The sequence below is a fragment of the Oncorhynchus kisutch genome, linkage group LG14 (genome assembly GCF_002021735.2).
Source record: "Oncorhynchus kisutch isolate 150728-3 linkage group LG14, Okis_V2, whole genome shotgun sequence".
Classification (NCBI taxonomy): Eukaryota; Metazoa; Chordata; class Actinopteri; order Salmoniformes; family Salmonidae; genus Oncorhynchus; species Oncorhynchus kisutch.
Genome location: NC_034187.2, coordinates 81,611,054 through 81,630,807, shown reverse-complemented (window position 1 = coordinate 81,630,807; position 19,754 = coordinate 81,611,054). Strand labels below are relative to the sequence as shown.

Sequence of the window (19,754 nt, the reverse complement as noted above, 5' to 3'; positions counted from 1 at the left end):
GACAGTAGTCCTTGGACATTAAGCGTTGGTGCGGTTGTTCAGTGAGAACAGTAGTCCTTGGACATTAAGCGTTGGTGCGGTTGTTCAGTGAGAACAGTAGTCCTTGGACATTAAGCGTTGGTGCGGTTGTTCAGTGAGAACAGTAGTCCTTGGACATTAAGCGTTGGTGCGGTTGTTCAGTGAGAACAATAACTTAACACGCTGTGTTCTACATGTTCTATGCCAAGCTGTGTGACTCATTACAAATAGAATCTTTAGAATGAACCGCCCCATTCAAACTGTGTGACTCATTACAAATAGAACCGCCCCATTCAAGCTGTGTGACTCATTACAAATAGAACCGCCCCATTCAAGCTGTGTGACCCATTACAAATAGAACCGCCCCATTCAAGCTGTGTGACTCATTACAAATAGAATCTTTAGAATGAACCGCCCCATTCAAGCTGTGTGACCCATTACAAATAGAATCTTTAGAATGAACCGCCCCATTCAAGCTGTGTGACCCATTACAAATAGAATCCTTAGAATGAACCGCCCCATTCAAGCTGTGTGACCCATTACAAATAGAATCCTTAGAATGAACCGCCCCATTCAAGCTGTGTGACCCATTACAAATAGAATCTTTAGAATGAACCGCCCCATTCAAGTCAATGATGGCATAATGGGATGGAGGTTCCTAAGCCCCTTCTATAGATTATACTTATATGGTCTTAGCTTGTGGAAGTGTTGCCGGGATACCAAGCCTGTCAGTACGTGTCATGACAAGAGGAAAGAGCCAGATGGACGGGACGTGCTGTACGCATCATCATGGAACACGACTCCTAGACAAAAAAAAACAAATAGCAAGAAGAAAGCCTTGGAGTCAGTTTCGATGGTGATCGTGAGCAGTCTGTGTTGGTCTTTCTGTCTGGCTAGTTAATGATACAGTCATCGTGAGCAGTCTGTTGCACTTTCTGTGTTGGTTAATGATACACGTTGACATACGCTGATTGTATAAAACATTAAGAACATCTGCTCTTTCCATGACAGCTTTCACCTGGATTCCCCTGGTCAGTCTATGATCCCTTATTGATGTCACTTGTTAAATCCACTTTAATCAGAGTAGATGAAGAGGAGGAGACAGGTTAAAGAAGGATTTTTAAGCCTTGAGACACATATGGTTTGTGTGTGTGTGCCATTCAGAGGGTGAAAGGGCAAGACAACTCAATATCAGGAAGGTGTTCTTAATGTTTTGTCCTTTGCGTATGTCTATCCCCTCTGTACATTAATTAGTAATAGTCATAATTCCAAACTTTAATTGGGCCGTACCATTCCAAAGCCGAGGAAAGGGAACTTTAATTGGGCCGTACCATTCCAAAGCCGAGGAAAGGGAACTTTAATTGGGCCGTACCATTCCAAAGCCGAGGAAAGGGAACTTTAATTGGGCCGTACCATTCCAAAGCCGAGGAAAGGGAACTTTAATTGGGCCGTACCATTCCAAAGCCGAGGAAAGGGAACTTTAATTGGGCCGTACCATTCCAAAGCCGAGGAAAGGGAACTTTAATTGGGCCGTACCATTCCAAAGCCGAGGAAAGGGAACTTTAATTGGGCAGTACCATTCCAAAGCCGAGGAAAGGGAACTTTAATTGGGCCGTACCATTCCAAAGCCGAGGAAAGGGAACTTTAATTGGGCCGTGCCATTCCAATTTGGTAATTTGGGAGTGATGAAGAAATGAAAGATCTCCAATGAGTTCCCGTCTTGACCGGGGTACTGACTAGTTCCATGTTTAACATGTCACCAGGGCACCAATGTTTTGGTGATGATATAAATCTGTTTACTGTCTGTGGGGAGGAAATAACCGAAGCAGGGTTGTGTTCATTAGGGCACACTGTAGCAAAACATTTTCAAACAGAAAACAAAAATATCCATTTCTTATTGGATAAATCCAAGTAGTTCCTCCCTGTTTTTTCAAAATGTTCTTCCATTTGGTGCCTAATGAACGCAACCCTGTTTTGTACTGACATGTCTGAGGTTTAGTGGTAGTACTGGACCCACACCCAGCCAGTAAAGAGCGCTGCAGCTGGTTCAACAGACTATTATTGTGGAGGGGATTTGATTGAACATTTGATTGATAATACATAACACAGGGCTAACTCATAATGCTATTCCATCAACATTAGGGACAAGTCTGTTTCTGTGATTATCTGTGTAGCTAATTTATTTATAGAAAAAAAAAAACATTGCCATTCATAGAATAATACTTTCTCTTCAGATTTAAAAAAAACACATGTGAATGAAATAGTTACAACAATTAAAGTGGCAATAAAATATGTCTGGTAAACTCAAGTCGAATGGAATTTCAAGCTCCCATTGCCTTTGCAGATTTTAGGAGGTGTGTAAAACTTCGCCATTCACTGACACATTCTGATCCTTGCGCTGTAAACCCATCATGTTACACTCTCGTACGGTCTATGTACATCCCAAATGGCACCCTACGACCTTGGCTCCGGGTAGAAAGTAGTGCACTAAAAAGGGTGCCATTTGGGACAGATACAACACTCAGTGATAAAAGGCATCTGGCTGACTATTGCTGCGTACCGACCAAACCCCTCACTCATTCTGTCTTGTTATAAACATAGTACCACTAATTAGTGATCAGGAAAGAGGGATGAAGGGAAGTGGAGGAGGATTGGATTTATTCTCTTTTTATCTCCATTCTCTTCATCTGTATTCATATGTGGCTTTCTTCTCTCATCTCTTTTCTCCCCACTCTTGATCCCTAATCATCAGTCTGTTTGTCCATGTGCGTCACCAGGGTCTGGTGTTTCTATAGTCCTGCCTGGCCCACTGGGCTGTGTTACAGCAGCTCTCTCCCAGCATCCACGACCACCCTCCTGTCCCCATGTCCCTCTCAGGCTTTGATGGTCCCTTCTCAACCACCTCCAGAGGCCCACCTCCTTCTCCCCCACCCCTTCCTGGAAAGGGCTCTCCTGCTAACCCCTTCCGGAGCCCCTTCTCCAGCACCTTGGTCTCTGTCTCTGCCTGTCTGTCTGGTTCTCTGGTGGTCATCATGATGGTCTGGGCACGGAGCGGCTCCTTCCTGGACGGGGGCGGCTCCTTCCTGGATGGGGGCAGAGGTGGGAGAGACACGTGAGGTCCAAAATTATTGGGACAGTGACTTTGCACATTAATACACAACTGAATTTGTCCGAATACTTTTGGTCCCCTAAAATGGGGGGGACTATGTACAGAAAGTGGTGTAATTTCTAAACAGTTCACCCCGGTATGGATGAAAATACTATACAATTGAAGCTGATAGTCTACACCTTAACCTCAGTCATTGTATCATTTCAAATCAAAGTGCTGGAGTCCAGAGCCAAAACAACAGATGTGTCATTGTCCCCATACTTTTGTAGCTCACTGTATATAGGCAGGGACCTGGTTGAAACGGAGGGATGAAGAGAGAAGAAGAGGCATGATGGAGGCGATAGAGAAACAGAGAGAGTAAAGAAGGAAGATAAATCATTTGTGTGCCGCAGAGGGAACAAAGAAAAGGTCATTGTCAAAACAGGTCTTCTGTAATTCAGGTTTAAACGCCATTCTTTCATTTGTATCCGCCCAATATTCAATTGTACCTTGTCAGCTCGGGGGTTTGAACTCGCAACCTTCCGGTTACTTGTCCAACGCTCTAACCACTAGGCTACCCTGCCGCCTCTACACTCTAACCACTAGGCTACCCTGCCGCTTCTACACTCTAACCACTAGGCTACCCTGCCGCCTCTACACTCTAACCACTAGGCTACCCTGCCGCTTCTACACTCTAACCACTAGGCTACCCTGCCGCTTCTACACTCTAACCACTAGGCTACCCTGCCGCCTCTACACTCTAACCACTAGGCTACCCTGCCGCTTCTACACTCTAACCACTAGGCTACCCTGCCGCCTCTACACTCTAACCACTAGGCTTACGCTGCCGCCTCTACACTCTAACCACTAGGCTACCTGCCGCCTCTACACTCTAACCACTAGGCTACCTGCCGCCTCTACACTCTAACCACTAGGCTACCTGCCGCCTCTACACTCTAACCACTAGGCTACCTGCCGCCTCTACACTCTAACCACTAGGCTACCTGCCGCCTCCACACTCTAACCACTAGGCTACCTGCCGCCTCTACACTCTAACCACTAGGCTACCCTGCCGCCCCACATCTGTGAGATGTATAACCTTCTAATAGTGTTTCTATGTGAGGGTGAGTTAGGACTCCTTGGCTGTCAAACCTGTCTCTGTGTCCCAGTGGCTCTCTCTGTCCTCCGATGTCAGTCTCTCTGTCTCTCAACACTGGTCTCAAACCTGAGGAGACACACAGCACTAACAGGTCAGAGGTCAGAATGGACCGCACAGTACATCCATGGGCATGCTGGGTAATGTAGTTTGTCCCAAATGGTACCCCTATTCCCTATGTAGTGCACTACTTTTAACCAGGGTCCCTAGGGCTCTGGTCAAAAGTAGTGCGCTATATCGGGAATAGGGTGCCTTTTGGGATTTACAACCCGTAGTTCTTAATGGCGTGTTCTTACGGTGTACTACACACGTCCCGTAGCCAATCAAATCTGGTTACCTGGCAGTTTGAAGATGTTCGGCTGTGTCTCCAACAACTGCCCAAAGCCCCGGGTGTTGACGTGGCGGCTGTAGAGGTTGCCCCTGGCAACCAGGCCCTGTTGGCTACCACGGCGATGGGAGCAGGGAAGAGCAAGGGAATGTAAAAAAAAAAAAAAAAAAGACCAGGGGTACAGGAGAGAACAGGGTACAGAGAAGGATGTGGGAGAAATGAGGAGCGAGACAGAAACAGGGTACAGAGGAGGATGTGGGAGAAATGAGGAGCGAGACAGAAACAGGGTACAGAGAAGGATGTGGGAGAAATGAGGAGCGAGACAGAAACAGGGTACAGAGGAGGATGTGGGAGAAATGAGGAAGGGAGCGAGACAGAAACAGGGTACAGAGGAGGATGTGGGAGAAATGAGGAGCGAGACAGAAACAGGGTAGTACAGGACCAAGGTAAAAGATAAAAAGAGAAGGAATTGTGTTTGAATGGAAAAAAAAAGCAACAGAATTCAACATAAGAAAAACACAAAATGAAAACATAATTAGCAAAAACAAAAGGTATAAGCGAATGCTTGTCAAATCATACTTACAATAACAAAAAAGGTCAATAACCATGTGATGTCAGAATAGATGCTTAGAGTCATGGGGGAGGAGTTAGTGGAACAATTCTGTTGCCTGATCGAGAAAAAAAACTTCAAATTCTAGGTAACGTTTCTTATTGGCCACATGTTTCCATGACAATGTGACAAGTCAAGTTTTATTTAAAAAAATTAAAAAGACTATTGTGAGAAAAATTGTAATTAATAAACACGTTAACTGCTGTACAATGAATATGACTACAAAAGTCTTCGTGTTATTTTAGTAGCCTCGTACATTTTTTATTGAGAGTATTTTAGGTTAAAGGTCAAACTATTAGTGAAATACAAGCTCTAAAATGGCGGACCAGGTTGAACAGAAAGAAATCTCACTTTTCTCATTTTGTTGGGAGATAAGTTTTAATAACTTCTTCTAGAAAACGTCAGGCAAAAAGGTACAGGCAGCGTCATAAGTCCCTCAACGGGACGACCAACGCAACGAGGAAAGGTTCAACGACTTCTAACAGACATAGGGAGTCCTATCCCTTCTGTTTCATAGTAAATGAATCATTGAAATAATACTAAACTCCCTGGCCATGACAGACAGATCGGTAGGTTGCATCCTGATCGTGCACACTTCCTGTCATGGATTTAACAATAGTGTAAACATCAGGGTGGGGGTGGGGGGGGTTTCCACCATTGTTAAATCCATGACAGGAAGTGTGCAAGTACACACTTCAAGAGAAGGGTGGAGAATTGGGATGCAGACCTAGGCTAGCTAACAGGCTAAAAACCACAGTCCTTCCTTTAAAAAAAGGAGCAAACTGTGGTGGGGAGAGTCACAAGGTGGTCAATGGAAGCTGAGCTGCGATCGGTTAAGGGAACTGTCCTCATGTTAACGATGGAGGCAGAGAGCCAGAGAGAGGAGGATGTGAGGAAGGAGGAGGAGGCAGAGAGCCAGAGAGAGGAGGATGTGAGGAAGGAGGAGGCAGAGAGCCAGAGAGAGGAGGATGTGAGGAAGGAGGAGGCAGAGAGCCAGAGAGAGGAGGATGTGAGGAAGGAGGAGGAGGCAGAGAGCCAGAGAGAGGAGGATGTGAGGAAGGAGGAGGAGGCAGAGAGCCAGAGAGAGGAGGATGTGAGGAAGGAGGAGGAGGCAGAGAGCCAGAGAGAGGAGGATGTGAGGAAGGAGGAGGAGGCAGAGAGCCAGAGAGGAGGATGTGAGGAAGGAGGAGGAGGCAGAGAGCCAGAGAGAGGAGGATGTGAGGAAGGAGGAGGAGGCAGAGAGCCAGAGAGAGGAGGATGTGAGGAAGGAGGAGGAGGCAGAGAGCCAGAGAGAGGAGGATGTGAGGAAGGAGGAGGAGGCAGAGAGCCAGAGAGAGGAGGATGTGAGGAAGGAGGAGGCAGAGAGCCAGAGAGAGGAGGATGTGAGGAAGGAGGAGGCAGAGAGCCAGAGAGAGGAGGATGTGAGGAAGGAGGAGGATTAGATGATTGTATTTGTGAGAGTGGACAGATGAAATAAAAGGGGATGACAAGGGGAACACAAACGAGAGAACAAGAGAAAGAAAGACAGACATAGAGAAACAGTGTTTAGAAAGACAGAGAGAGAGAGAGAGAGAGCACTTCTGGTCACGCAGGACAGTTAGATAGAACAGAGAGAGCACTTCTGGTCACACAGGCCACAGAGAGAGAGAGAGAGCACTTCTGGTCACACAGGCCACAGAGAGATATAGAGAGAGAGAGAGCACTTCTGGTCACACAGGCCACAGAGAGAGAGAGAGAGCACTTCTGGTCACACAGGCCACAGAGAGAGAGAGAGAGAGAGAGCACTTCTGGTCACACAGGCCACAGAGAGAGAGAGAGAGAGAGAGAGAGAGCACTTCTGGTCACACAGGCCACAGAGAGAGAGAGAGAGAGAGAGAGAGAGCACTTCTGGTCACACAGGCCACAGAGAGAGAGAGAGAGAGCACTTCTGGTCACGCAGGACAATTAGATAGAAGAGAGAGAGCACTTCTGGTCACGCAGGACAATTAGATAGAAGAGAGAGAGAGAGAACGTCTGGTCACATTGGACAATTAGAGAGAAGAGCGAGAGAGCAGGAGGCTTGGAATCAGAGAGAAGGCACTTTACCCAGGGTCCTGTCCCAAATGGCACACTATTCCCTAGATAGTAGAAAGAGGAACAGTCTGCCATTTGGGATGTACCCACAGTGCCCTGAGGCTGGCTCTTTTGCATGGAACAATACTCTTAATGAGAGGAATGCTGTGTCCCACTGCCAAGCCCTCCAACCCTGGCAGAGACAGACAGGCCCTCAGCATAGAACACACTCTGCCATTCAGATATACTGCTGTAGCACCTCTCCCACAATCCTGGGTTCAGCTACATAGAGTTTTCAGTCAAGTAGTAGAAGTAGGGTTGCAAATGTCACGTAACGTTCCCAAACATTCCCACGTCGGATGGTTCCCTCTGCTTCTTCCCTCCTGATTCCCGTGAATCAGGAATCACTCCAACCGAGATTCCTGGAAAACAAGGACATTTCGGGACGTATTCTCAGGAATACCATACCTGGTGCGCTTTGCCCTGCAGTTGAGCCTGTTGATGAGTGGAGGGTGGGGGTTCGGGCCCCTGTTGGCCCCAGGGGCAGGTGCCGGGGCCAGGGCCGGATCGGGACGCTGGCGGCCCCTGCTTGGGGAGCACGGGGAGGATACCGACAATGGGGGAGAGAGGGGAGGAGCCGCGTGGCGACACAAAGGCCAGGGAAGAGCCCTCTGCTCCTCTCGCACAGCTGTAGACAAAACCACGAGGGAGAGGGAGAGGGAGAGGGGGAGACAATACCACGAGGGGGAGACAATACCACGAGGGAGAGACAATACCACGAGGGAGAGACAATACCACGAGGGGGAGACAATACCACGAGGGAGAGACAATACCACGAGGGAGAGACAATACCATGAGGGAGAGACAATACCACGAGGGAGAGGGGGAGACAATACCACGAGGGAGAGGGGGAGACAATACCAAGAGGGAGAGGGGGAGACAATACCACGAGGGAGAGGGGGAGACAATACCACGAGGGAGAGGGGGAGACAATACCACGAGGGAGAGGGGGAGACAATACCACGAGGGAGAGACAATACCACGAGGGAGAGACAATACCATGAGGGGGAGACAATACCACGAGGGAGAGGGGGAGACAATACCATGAGGGAGAGGGGGAGACACAGTGATGACTGTCAAACAGAGCACCACTGCTACTACATTATTCAGAATCTAACACAAACTGATCTCTGGACAGTGCATCATCACTAGGCTGACTAGTGTCTCTGACAGACATTCATAAACAGCAAGATTGGATTAAGAGTTCGTAAATCTCACTGCTCCACTCATAAACAATGGTTATATAAACTCTATCCAACTATGGTGATATTTCACTGAGGCCAGAAGACGAACCAACCAACTGCACAGAGACACTGAAATGTGACTGGACAGACAGGTTCTACAGTACTGTCGTCGGTACATCGTAATGTTTACAAAGCTGTTATCAATGCTTACCCTGGTGAATGGCTCAGTGACTTTCAAACTAAACTGACCTAACCAGGCAGAAAAGATGCCACACAGATGCCAACTGCCCTACAGCACTGTGTTTACAATGGGTGCAATGAAGTGGGAAATATAAGTAATAAGTAATGATGTTTACTCCAGAGAAAATAATATACATCTTCATCGGGCTGTCATACGATGTCACGACTGTGTATTTTAGTACAACGTAAATTGTGTCACGCTGCTCAACACTATATATACAAAAGTATGTGGACACCCCTTCAAATGAGTGGCTATTTCAGCCACACCCGTTTGCTGACGGGTGTATAAAAATCGAAGCACACCGCCATGCAATCTCCATAGACAAACATTGGCAGTAGAATGGTCTTACTGAAGAGCTCAGTGACTTTCAACGTGTCAACGTGGCGTAGCGCATAAAAATAATCAGTCCTCAGTTGTAACAATCACTACCGAATTCCAAACTGCCTCTGGAAACAATGTCAGCACAAGAACTGTTCGTTGGGAACTTCATGAAATGGGTTTCCATGTCCGAGCACATAAGATCACCACCGTCATTGGACTCTGGAGTGGAGTAAAGCTCACCACCATTGGACTCTGGAGTGGTGTAAAGCTCACCGCCATTGGACTCTGGAGTGGTGTAAAGCTCACCGCCATTGGACTCTGGAGTGGTGTAAAGCTTGCCGCCATTGGACTCTGGAGTGGTGTAAAGCTCACCGCCATTGGACTCTGGAGTGGTGTAAAGCTCACCGCCATTGGACTCTGGAGCAGAGGAAACTCGTTTTCTGGATTGATGAATTATTCTTCACCATCTGGCAGTACGACGGACGAATCCGGGTTTGGTGGACGCCAGGAGAACGTTACCTGCCCGAATGCACAGTACCAACTGTAAGGTTTGGTGGAGGAGGAAAATTGGTGTGGGATTGTTTTCATGGTTCAGGCTAGGCCCCTTAGTTCTAGTGAAGGGAAATTTCAACAAAGCATTACATTTGAGATGATTCTGTGCTTCCAACTTTGTGGCAACACTTTGGGTAGGGAAGGTCCTTTCCTGTTTCAGCATGGCAATGCCCCCATGCACAAAGTGAGGTCCATACAGAAATGGTTTGTTGAGATTGGTGTGGAAGAACTTGACTGCCTGCACAGAGCCCTGATCTCAACCCCATCTAACAACTTTGGGATGAATTGGAACAGCGACTGCTAGCCAGGCCTAATCACCCAACATCAGTGCCCAACCTCACTAATGCTCTTGCGGCTGAATGGAAGCAAGTTCCCGCTGCGATGCTCCAACATCTAGTGGAAAGCCTTCCCAGAAGACTGGAACTGGTATAGCAGCAAAGGGTGGACCAACTCCATATTAAAGCACATAATTTTAGAATGAGATGTTTGACGAGCAGGTGTCCACATACTTTTGGTCATGTAGTGTATGTTCCAGCTACAGTTTACTATGTATTGTACATGGGCTTCCTGTTTGTTTTCTGGTTTCCTGGACACAGGTTAAGCCTAGTCCTGGACTAAGAAGAGAATCTCAATGACATGGGTTTTAATCCAGGACTAGCCTTAATCTGGGTCTGGGAAACTGGCCCATTAGGGTTTAGCCTGTCCATAAGTCAACGGTGGCTCACCTTCTCTCTCCGTTAGTGAGTAGGGCTTGATCTCTCCGTCCGGCTTTTTGGGGGGAACCTTTCTCCACTGGGCCGCTGGTGAAGAATACAGTCAGCAATGGGGAAAACATTATGGCGACCTTATGGCAACCTTATGGCAACCTTATGGTGACCCTGGGTACAAAGTGAGTAGACCTTAACATGCCGTCTTGCCTTCATATAAACAAGCATCCTACTGGACTATACCTAAAACTCAGCAAAAAAATAATCGTCCTCTCACTGTCAACTGCGTTTATTTTCAGCAAACTTAACATGTGTAAATATTTGTGTGAACATAACAAGATTCAACAACTGAGACATAAACTGAACAAGTTCCACAGACATGTGACTAACAGAAATGGAATAATGTTTCCCTGAACAAAGGGGGGGTCAAAATCAAAAGTAACAGTCAGTATCTGGTGTGGCCACCAGCTGCATTAAGTACTGCAGTGCATCTCCTCCTCATGGACTGCACCAGATTGACCAGTTCTTGCTGTGAGATGTTACCCCACTCTTCCACCAAGGCACCTGCAAGTTCCTGGACATTTCTGGGGGGGAATGGCCCTAGCCCTCACCCTCCGATCAAACAGGTCCCAGACGTGCAATGACAACTAGCTCAGTCCGATGATGCTGTGACACACCGCCCCAGACCATGACGGACCCTTCACCTCCAAATCGATCCCGCTCCAGAGGACAGGCCTCGGTGTAACGCTCATTTCTTCGACGATAAACGCGAATCCGACCATCACCCCTGGTGAGACAAAACCGCAACTTTTCAGAGAAGAGCACTTTTTGCCAGTCCTGTCTGGTCCAGCAACGGTGGGTTTGTGCCCATAGACGACATTGTTGCCAGTGATGTCTGGTGAGGACCTGCCTTACAACAGGCCTACAAGCCCCCAGTCCAGCCTCTCTCAGCCTATTGCGGACAGTCTGAGCACTGACGGAGGGATTGTGCGTTCCTGGTGTAACACAGGCAGTTGTTGTTGCCATCCTGTACCCGGTGTGATGTTCAGATGTACCGATCCTGTGCAGGTGTTGTTACACGTGGTCTGCCACTGCAAGGACGATCAGCTGTCCATACTGTCTCCCCGTAGCGTCTCACAGTATGGACATTGCAATTTATTGCCCTGGCCACATCTGCAGTCCTCATGCCTCCTTGCAGAATGCCTAAGGCACGTTCACACAGATGAGCACGGACCCTGGGTATCTTCCTTTTGGTGTTTTTCAGAGTCAGTAGAAAGGCCTCTTTAGTGTCCTACGTTTTCATAACTGTGACCTTCATTGCCTACCATCTGTAAGCTGTTAGTGTCTTAACAACCGTTCCACAGGTGCATGTTCATTAATTGTTTATGGTTCATTGAACAACCATGGCAAACAGTGTTAAAACCCTTTATACTGAAGATCTGTGAAGTTATATGGATGTTTACTAATAGTCTTTGAAAGACGGGGTCCTGAAAAAGGGACGTTTCTTTTTTTGCTGAGTTTGTTATAATCCTGAGCAAATGTTTTTGTCCAAGAGCATTATGGTGGACATTTTGATGAGACATTGAATTGTAGTGGGTAGAGCCATATACACACACACACACACACACACAGGTAGGTAGAGCCATATACATACAAACAGGTAGGTAGAGCCATATACATACAAACAGGTAGGTAGAGCCATACACACACACACAGGTAGGTAGAGCCATATACACACACACACAGGTAGGTAGAGCCATATACACACACACACAGGTAGGTAGAGCCATATACACACACACACAGGTAGGTAGAGCCATATACATACACACACAGGTAGGTAGAGCCATATAAACACAGGTAGGTAGAGCCATATATACACACAGGTAGGTAGAGCCATATACACACACACACAGGTAGGTAGAGCCATATACACACACACACAGGTAGGTAGAGCCATATACACACACACACAGGTAGGTAGAGCCATATACATACACACACAGGTAGGTAGAGCCATATAAACACAGGTAGGTAGAGCCATATACACACACAGGTAGGTAGAGCCATATAAACACAGGTAGGTAGAGCCATATACACACAGGTAGGTAGAGCCATATACACACACAGGTAGGTAGAGCCATACACACACACACAGGTAGGTAGAGCCATATAGATACACACACAGGTAGGTAGAGCCATATAAACACACACAGGTCGGTAGAGCCATATAAACACACACAGGTAGGTATAGCCATATAAACACACACAGGTAGGTAGAGCCATATACACACACACACAGGTAGGTAGAGCCATATAGATACACACACACAGGTAGAGCCACATATACACACACAGGTAGGTAGAGCCATATACACACACACAGGTAGGTAGAGCCATATACACACACACAGGTAGGTAGAGCCATATACACACACACACAGGTAGGTAGAGCCATATATACACACACAGGTAGGTGGAGCCATATATACACACACAGGTAGGTAGAGCCATATACACACACAGGTAGGTGGAGCCATATACAAACACAGTTCGGTAGAGCCATATACACACACAGGTAGGTGGAGCCATATACACACACAGGTAGGTGGAGCCATATACACACACAGGTAGGTAGAGCCATATACACACACACACACACACAGGTAGGTAGAGCCATATATATATACACACACAGGTAGGTGGAGCCATATACACACACAGGTAGGTGGAGCCATATAAACACACAGGTCGGTAGAGCCATATACACACACAGGTAGGTAGAGCCATATACACACACACACAGGTAGGTAGAGCTATATATATACACACACACAGGTAGGTAGAGCCATATATATACACACACAGGTAGGTAGAGCCATATATATACACACACAGGTAGGTAGAGCCATATATATATACACACACAGGTAGGTAGAGCCATATATATATACACACACAGGTAGGTAGAGCCATATATACACACACAGGTAGGTGTAGCCATATACACACACAGGTAGGTAGAGCCATATATACACACAGGTAGGTAGAGCCATATACACACACAGGTAGGTAGAGCCATATACACACACAGGTAGGTAGAGCCATATACACACACAGGTAGGTAGAGCCATATACACACACAGGTAGGTAGGTAGAGCCATATATACACACACAGGTAGGTAGAGCCATATACACACACAGGTAGGTAGAGCCATATACACACACAGGTAGGTAGAGCCATATACACACACAGGTAGGTAGAGCCATATACACACACAGGTAGGTAGAGCCATATATACACAGGTAGGTAGAGCCATATATACACAGGTAGGTAGAGCCATATACACACACAGGAAGAGCCATAAATACAAACATATCTCTACTAGTCTCATATGTGTGTATATGGCTCTGGTAGTGGGTGGGACTACAAACAGGTCTATTATTATCAGTGGTGTGGGGAAGGCAGCCAGGGACATGGTTAGGGGCAGTGTATCTATCTGATCTCAGGGTAACCATAGCAGCCTGGTACCTGGGAGGCTAGCTCCAATATATGATCATATATCTACAGTATATTGTAGATTGTGTCATATATTGGACCCAGCATGGGAGAGAAGCAGGGTAGTGATACACGAGAGAAAACAAAGAGAGACAAGAGAAAGAGAGAGAGAAATAGAGAGAGAAAGAGAGAGGTAGAAAGAGAGAGAGAGGTAGAAAGAGAGGTAGAAAGAGAGAGAGGTAGAAAGAGAAAGAGAGAGGTAGAAAGAGAAAGAGAGGTAGAAAGAGAAAGAGAGGTAGAAAGAGAAAGAGGTAGAAAGAGAGAGAGGTAGAAAGAGAGAGAGGTAGAAAGAGAGAGAGGTAGAAAGAGAAAGAGATAGAAAGAGAGATAGAAAGAGAGAGAGGTAGAAAGAGAGAGAGAGAGAGAGAGAGAGAGAGAGAGAAAGAGAGGTAGAAAGAGAGAGAGGTAGAAAGAGAGAGAGGTAGAAAGAGAGAGAGGTAGAAAGAGAGAGAGGTAGAAAGAGAGAGAGGTAGAAAGAGAAAGAGATAGAAAGAGAAAGAGATAGAGGGGTAGAAAGAGAGGTAGAAAGAAAGAGAGAGGTAGAAAGAGAGAGAAAGAGAGGTAGAAAGAGAGAGAGAAAGAGAGGTAGAAAAAGAGGTAGAAAAAGAGGTAGAAAGAGAAAGAGAGAAAAGAAAGAAAGAGAGGTAGAAAGAGAAAGAGAGGTAGAAAGAGAAAGAGAGGTAGAGAGAGAGAGAGAGAGAGAGAAAGAGAGGTAGAGAGAGAGAGAGAGAGAGAGGTAGAGAGAGAGAGAGGTAGAAAGAGAGAGAGAAAGAGAGGTAGAGAGAGAGAGAGGGGTAGAAAGAGAGAGAGAGAGGTAGAAAGAGAGAGAGAAAGAGAGGGAGAAAGAGAGGTAGAGAGAGAGGAAAGAGGTAGAAAGAGAGAGGTAGAAAGAGAGAGAGAGAGAAAGAGAGGTAGAGAGAGAGAGAGAGAGAGAGGTAGAGAGAGAGAGAGGTAGAAAGAGAGAGAGAAAGAGAGGTAGAGAGAGAGAGAGGGGTAGAAAGAGAGAGAGAGAGGTAGAAAGAGAGAGAAAGAGAGGTAGAGAGAGAGGAAAGAGGTAGAAAGAGAGAGGTAGAAAGAGAGAGAGAGAGAGAAAGAGAGTTAGAGAGAGAGAGATAGAGGTAGAAAGAGAGAGAGAGAGGTAGAAAGAGAGGTAGAGAGAGAGGAAAGATAGGAAAGAGAGGTAGAAAGAGAGAGAGAGAGAAAGAGAGAGGTAGAAAGAGAGAGAGGACAAGAGAGAGACAGAGGAGAAACAGGGGCCCTGAGATCAACAAAGGGACAGAGCAGCTAAAGGAGAACGTAAAGAGGAAGTGGATGCGAGACAGGAGGTAGGAGAAGAAGAAAAGAAAGAGATTGAGAGTTCCTTACAAAAAGCCATACATTCCCTGATCCGTCGGAGGAGAGGGAGTCGAGCCTGTGAAAGTTTGGTGAAACAAAAGCCGCGTTTGGAAACCGGAATAACAGAAAATGTAACTGGGAAATAGTGTCACAGAACAGCCCTTTCCAGGGTTAGTGACTCTCCAAAAATTTACATTGTCCTGGAGGAGGGTGCAAATGGGGAATTGGGACGTTTTTGTTGTTGTAGCCTACTCGTGTTCATTTAATGAAAATTGAAAATATTACAATATAGTACATCCCAAAAAAGTGTTTTTCCAGCTACTATGGAGTTCAGATCGACTTCTGGGGACTGAAATACGAAATGTCTGCTACATGCTTGTATTGGCAATGTATATAAAGACAGTATTATAAAATCATAAACACGCTGCTACAGATTTGGGTCTGGTATGAAACCTTTGAGTGGTTTAAGACCAAATACATTGACAGGATTATGCCAAATCTCTCCATCAGTGCCTTCGGAAAGTATTCAGACCCATGGAATTAAAATGGATTTTTTTTTTTTTTTATAAAATCCTCAATCTACACACAAAATCCTATAATGACAAAGCAAAAACAAGTTTAGAAATGTTTGCAAATTCATACAAATAAAAACTATATCACATTTACGTATGTGGTATTTAAGTATTCAGACCCCTTTACTCAGTACTTTGTTGAAGCACCTTTGGCAGCGATTACAGCCTCAAGTCTTCTTGGGAATGACGCTACAAGTTTGGCTCACCTGCATTTGGGGAGTTTCTCCCATTCTTCTCTGCAGATCCTCACAAGTTCTGTCAGGTTGGATGGGGAGCGTTGCTGCACAGCTATTATCAGGTCTCTCCAGAGATGTTCGATCGGGTTCAATCCGGACTCTGGCTGGGCCACTCAAGGACATTCAAAGACTTCTCACGAAGCCACTCCTGCATTGTCTTGGCTGTGTGCTTATGGTCGTTGTCCTGTTGGACGGTGAACCTTTGTCCCAGTTTGAGGTCCTGAGAGCTCTGGAGCAGGTTTTCATCAAGGATCTCTCTGTACTTTGCTCCGTTCATCTTTCCCTCGATCCTGACTAGTCTTCTAGCCCCTGCCACTGAAAATATCCCCACAGCATGATGCTGATACCACCACCATGCTTACAGGTCTGTGAGAGCCAGAAATCTTGCTTGTTTGTAGGTGACCAAATACTTATTTTCCACCATAATTTGCAAATAAATTCATTAAAAATCCTACAATGTGATTTTCTGGATTTTTTTTCTCATTTTATCTGTCATAGTTGAAGTGTACCTATGATGAAAATTACAGGCCTCTCTCATCTTTTTAAGTGGGAGAACTTGCACAATTGGTGGCTGACTAAATACTTTTTTGCCTCACTGTATCTGGGGAAGGGTATAAAACAATTCCGTGTATGTTTCCAAGATCACAGTGGTCTCCATTATTGGGAGAGTTGGCCGTGCGACCAAACTGAGCAACTGAGCAAGAAGGACCTTGGTCAGGGAGGTGACCAATAACCATTTGACCACTCTGACAGAACTACAGAGTTCCTTGGCTGAGATGGTAGAACCTGCCTTGAAGGACACAGTCTCTACAGCACTTCACCAATAATGACTTTATGGGCGAGTGGCCAGACTGAAGGCACTCCTGAGAAAAAGGCACATGACAGCACACCTGCAGTTTGCAAAAAGGCATTTGAAAATATTCTGTGGTCTGATGAGACAAACATTTAACTCTTTGGCCTGATTGCAAAGTGCTATGTCTGGAGAAAATCGGGCACAGCTCATCACCTGTCTAACACCATCCCTACCGTGAAGCATGGTGGTGGCAGCATCATGCTATGAGGAAGCTTTTCAGTGCCAGGTACTGGGAGACTGGTAAGGATAGAGGGAACAATGAATGGAGCCAAATACAGGCACATCCTTCACGAGAACCTGCTTCAGAGTTCAAACAACCTTAAATTGGGTCAAAGCAATGCTGGAGTGGCTTCAGAACAGCCAAAACCCAGACTTGAATACCATTGAAAATATATGGAAAGACTTGAAGATTGCTGTTCACCACCACTCCCCATCTAATTTTAACAGAGCTTGAGAAAATATGCAAGGAAGAATGGCAGAAAATCCTCAAATCCAGATGTCCAAATCGGTTACAGACATACCCAAGACGACGGAAAGCTGTAATCGCTGCCAAATGTGCTTCTACAAAGTATTGACTCGGGGGTATGAACACTTATGTAAATTAGATATTTAATTTTCAATACATTTGCAAACATTTCTAAAAACCTGTTTCACCTGTCATTATGGGGTAGTTATGTAGATGGGAGAAGAACAAAAAATATTTAATACATTTTGAATTCAGGCTGTAAAAAGTCTGGGGGGTATAAAGGCCTCTGCAAGCTTCAGTTCGGCTGGCCCCTATCCAAACTCGGTGAACCGAACGAGTGTGTTCGCATTCTCCCTTAAAAGACCTTCGCTTGAGAAACAAGGAAAAAAAACAGTAATATACTGTTTGTCCATTGTGAGACTCCATAGCTAGACGTCACTTCCTCAAAAAAGTCAGAAATCTGTCATTCATTTGGACGTTTTTGCAGAGGAGATATTAGGTGCGTAATTTTACATTAACTAAGATGTTTGGTGCAGTGTTTCTCAATGAAACAATGTGCATGAAAACGAGTCGTCTCTCGTTGAATGACAACAAAGACTTTATTGAAGAATCCCTACTGCTGACCAATCACCAACGAAGGGGCGTAGACTTTATTGAAGAATCCCTACTGCTGACCAATCACCAACGAAGGGGCGTAGACTTTATTGAAGAATCCCTACTGCTGACCAATCACCAACGAAGGGGCGTAGACTTTATTGAAGAATCCCTACTGCTGACCAATCACCAACGAAGGGGCGTAGACTTTATTGAAGAATCCCTACTGCTGACCAATCACCAACGAAGGGGCGTAGACTTTATTGAAGAATCCCTACTGCTGACCAATCACCAACGAAGGGGCGTAGACTTTATTGAAGAATCCCTACTGCTGACCAATCACCAACGAAGGGGCGTAGACTTTATTGAAGAATCCCTACTGCTGACCAATCACCAACGAAGGGGCGTAGACTTTATTGAAGAATTCCTACTGCTGACCAATCACCAACGAAGGGGCGTAGACTTTATTTAAGAATCCCTAATGTTGACCAATCACCAACGAAGGGGCGTAGACTTTATTTAAGAATCCCTAATGTTGACCAATCACCAACGAAGGGGCGTAGACTTTATTTAAGAATCCCTAATGTTGACCAATCACCAACGAAGGGGCGTAGACTTTATTTAAGAATCCCTAATGTTGACCAATCACCAACGAAGGGGCGTAGACTTTATTTAAGAATCCCTACTGCTGACCAATCACCAACGAAGGGGCGTAGACTTTATTGAAGAATCCCTACTGCTGACCAATCACCAACGAAGGGGCGTAGACTTTATTGAAGAATCCCTACTGCTGACCAATCACCAACGAAGGGGCGTAGACTTTATTGAAGAATCCCTACTGCTGACCAATCACCAACGAAGGGGCGTAGACTTTATTGAAGAATCCCTAATGTTGACCAATCACCAACGAAGGGGCGTAGACTTTATTGAAGAATCCCTACTGCTGACCAATCACCAACGAAGGGGCATAGACTTTATTTAAGAATCCCTAATGTTGACCAATCACCAACGAAGGGGCGTAGACTTTATTTAAGAATCCCTAATGTTGACCAATCACCAACGAAGGGGCGTAGACTTTATTTAAGAATCCCTAATGTTGACCAATCACCAACGAAGGGGCTTGCCTCCAGAAAATGTTTTGTGTGCCCGAACAGCCGAAAAAAGTTCAAAAATCGTCATAAAATGGCATCATAATACATGCAAACTCTTCTGAACTGTTTTGGAAGAATCCGGAAGCCATAAGTCAGCTGAAAACACTCGGGTTTCTGTTTTAATGGGAACAGAGAGAGGCGGCCTACTCCACATTAGACGTGCCACTAGAAGGCACCTGTGAGGGTGTGGATGCCCACGCTAGTCCAAACCATACTCCTATTACCACACCACCACAGGCATGAAGAGACAACTGTTGTGCGGCCAAATGGCACTCTTTTTCCTATTTAGTGCACTACTCTTGACCAGGACCCACAGGGCTCTAGTATAAAGTAGTGCACTATATAGGGAAAAGAGAACCATTTGGTACACAGGCAGTTACACAACACTATTCATCCAAAACAACACAGATAGAATTGAGATATATAGGCAGAATATTCTGGAATATTACCTGATTTTTTGGCGAAGAAACCGTCAAACACCACAAAGTTATTGACCTAGAAAGAGAGAGGGAGGGGGGTCAGAAGAGAGAGAGAGAGAAAGAAGGGGACAGGGTCCGGAAGAGAGAGAGAGAGAGAGAGAGAGAGAGAGAGAAAAGGGGACAGGGTCAAGAAGAGAGAGAGAGAAAGACTGATGACATGAAGGAAGATAAATAAATCACCAGGTAGATGAT

The 19,754-nt window shown here is 45.8% G+C and overlaps 1 protein-coding gene across 1 annotated transcript in view; it reads right to left on the bottom strand.

Moving 5' to 3' along the window:
• Window positions 1-2,180: 2,180 nt before the first annotated feature.
• LOC109881871 (alpha-tubulin N-acetyltransferase 1-like) overlaps window positions 2,181-19,754 on the bottom strand; it is a 52,126-nt gene continuing 34,552 nt past the window's right edge. Inside the window, exons 7-12 of the mRNA XM_031789060.1 lie at window positions 19,533-19,578; window positions 10,336-10,410; window positions 7,721-7,940; window positions 4,600-4,703; window positions 4,259-4,331; window positions 2,181-3,101 (exon numbers count right to left, since the gene is read on the bottom strand). Of these exons, the coding sequence (XP_031644920.1) occupies window positions 2,789-3,101; window positions 4,259-4,331; window positions 4,600-4,703; window positions 7,721-7,940; window positions 10,336-10,410; window positions 19,533-19,578 (831 nt within the window). The 3' untranslated portion in view covers window positions 2,181-2,788. The remainder of the gene's footprint in view (window positions 3,102-4,258; window positions 4,332-4,599; window positions 4,704-7,720; window positions 7,941-10,335; window positions 10,411-19,532; window positions 19,579-19,754) is intronic.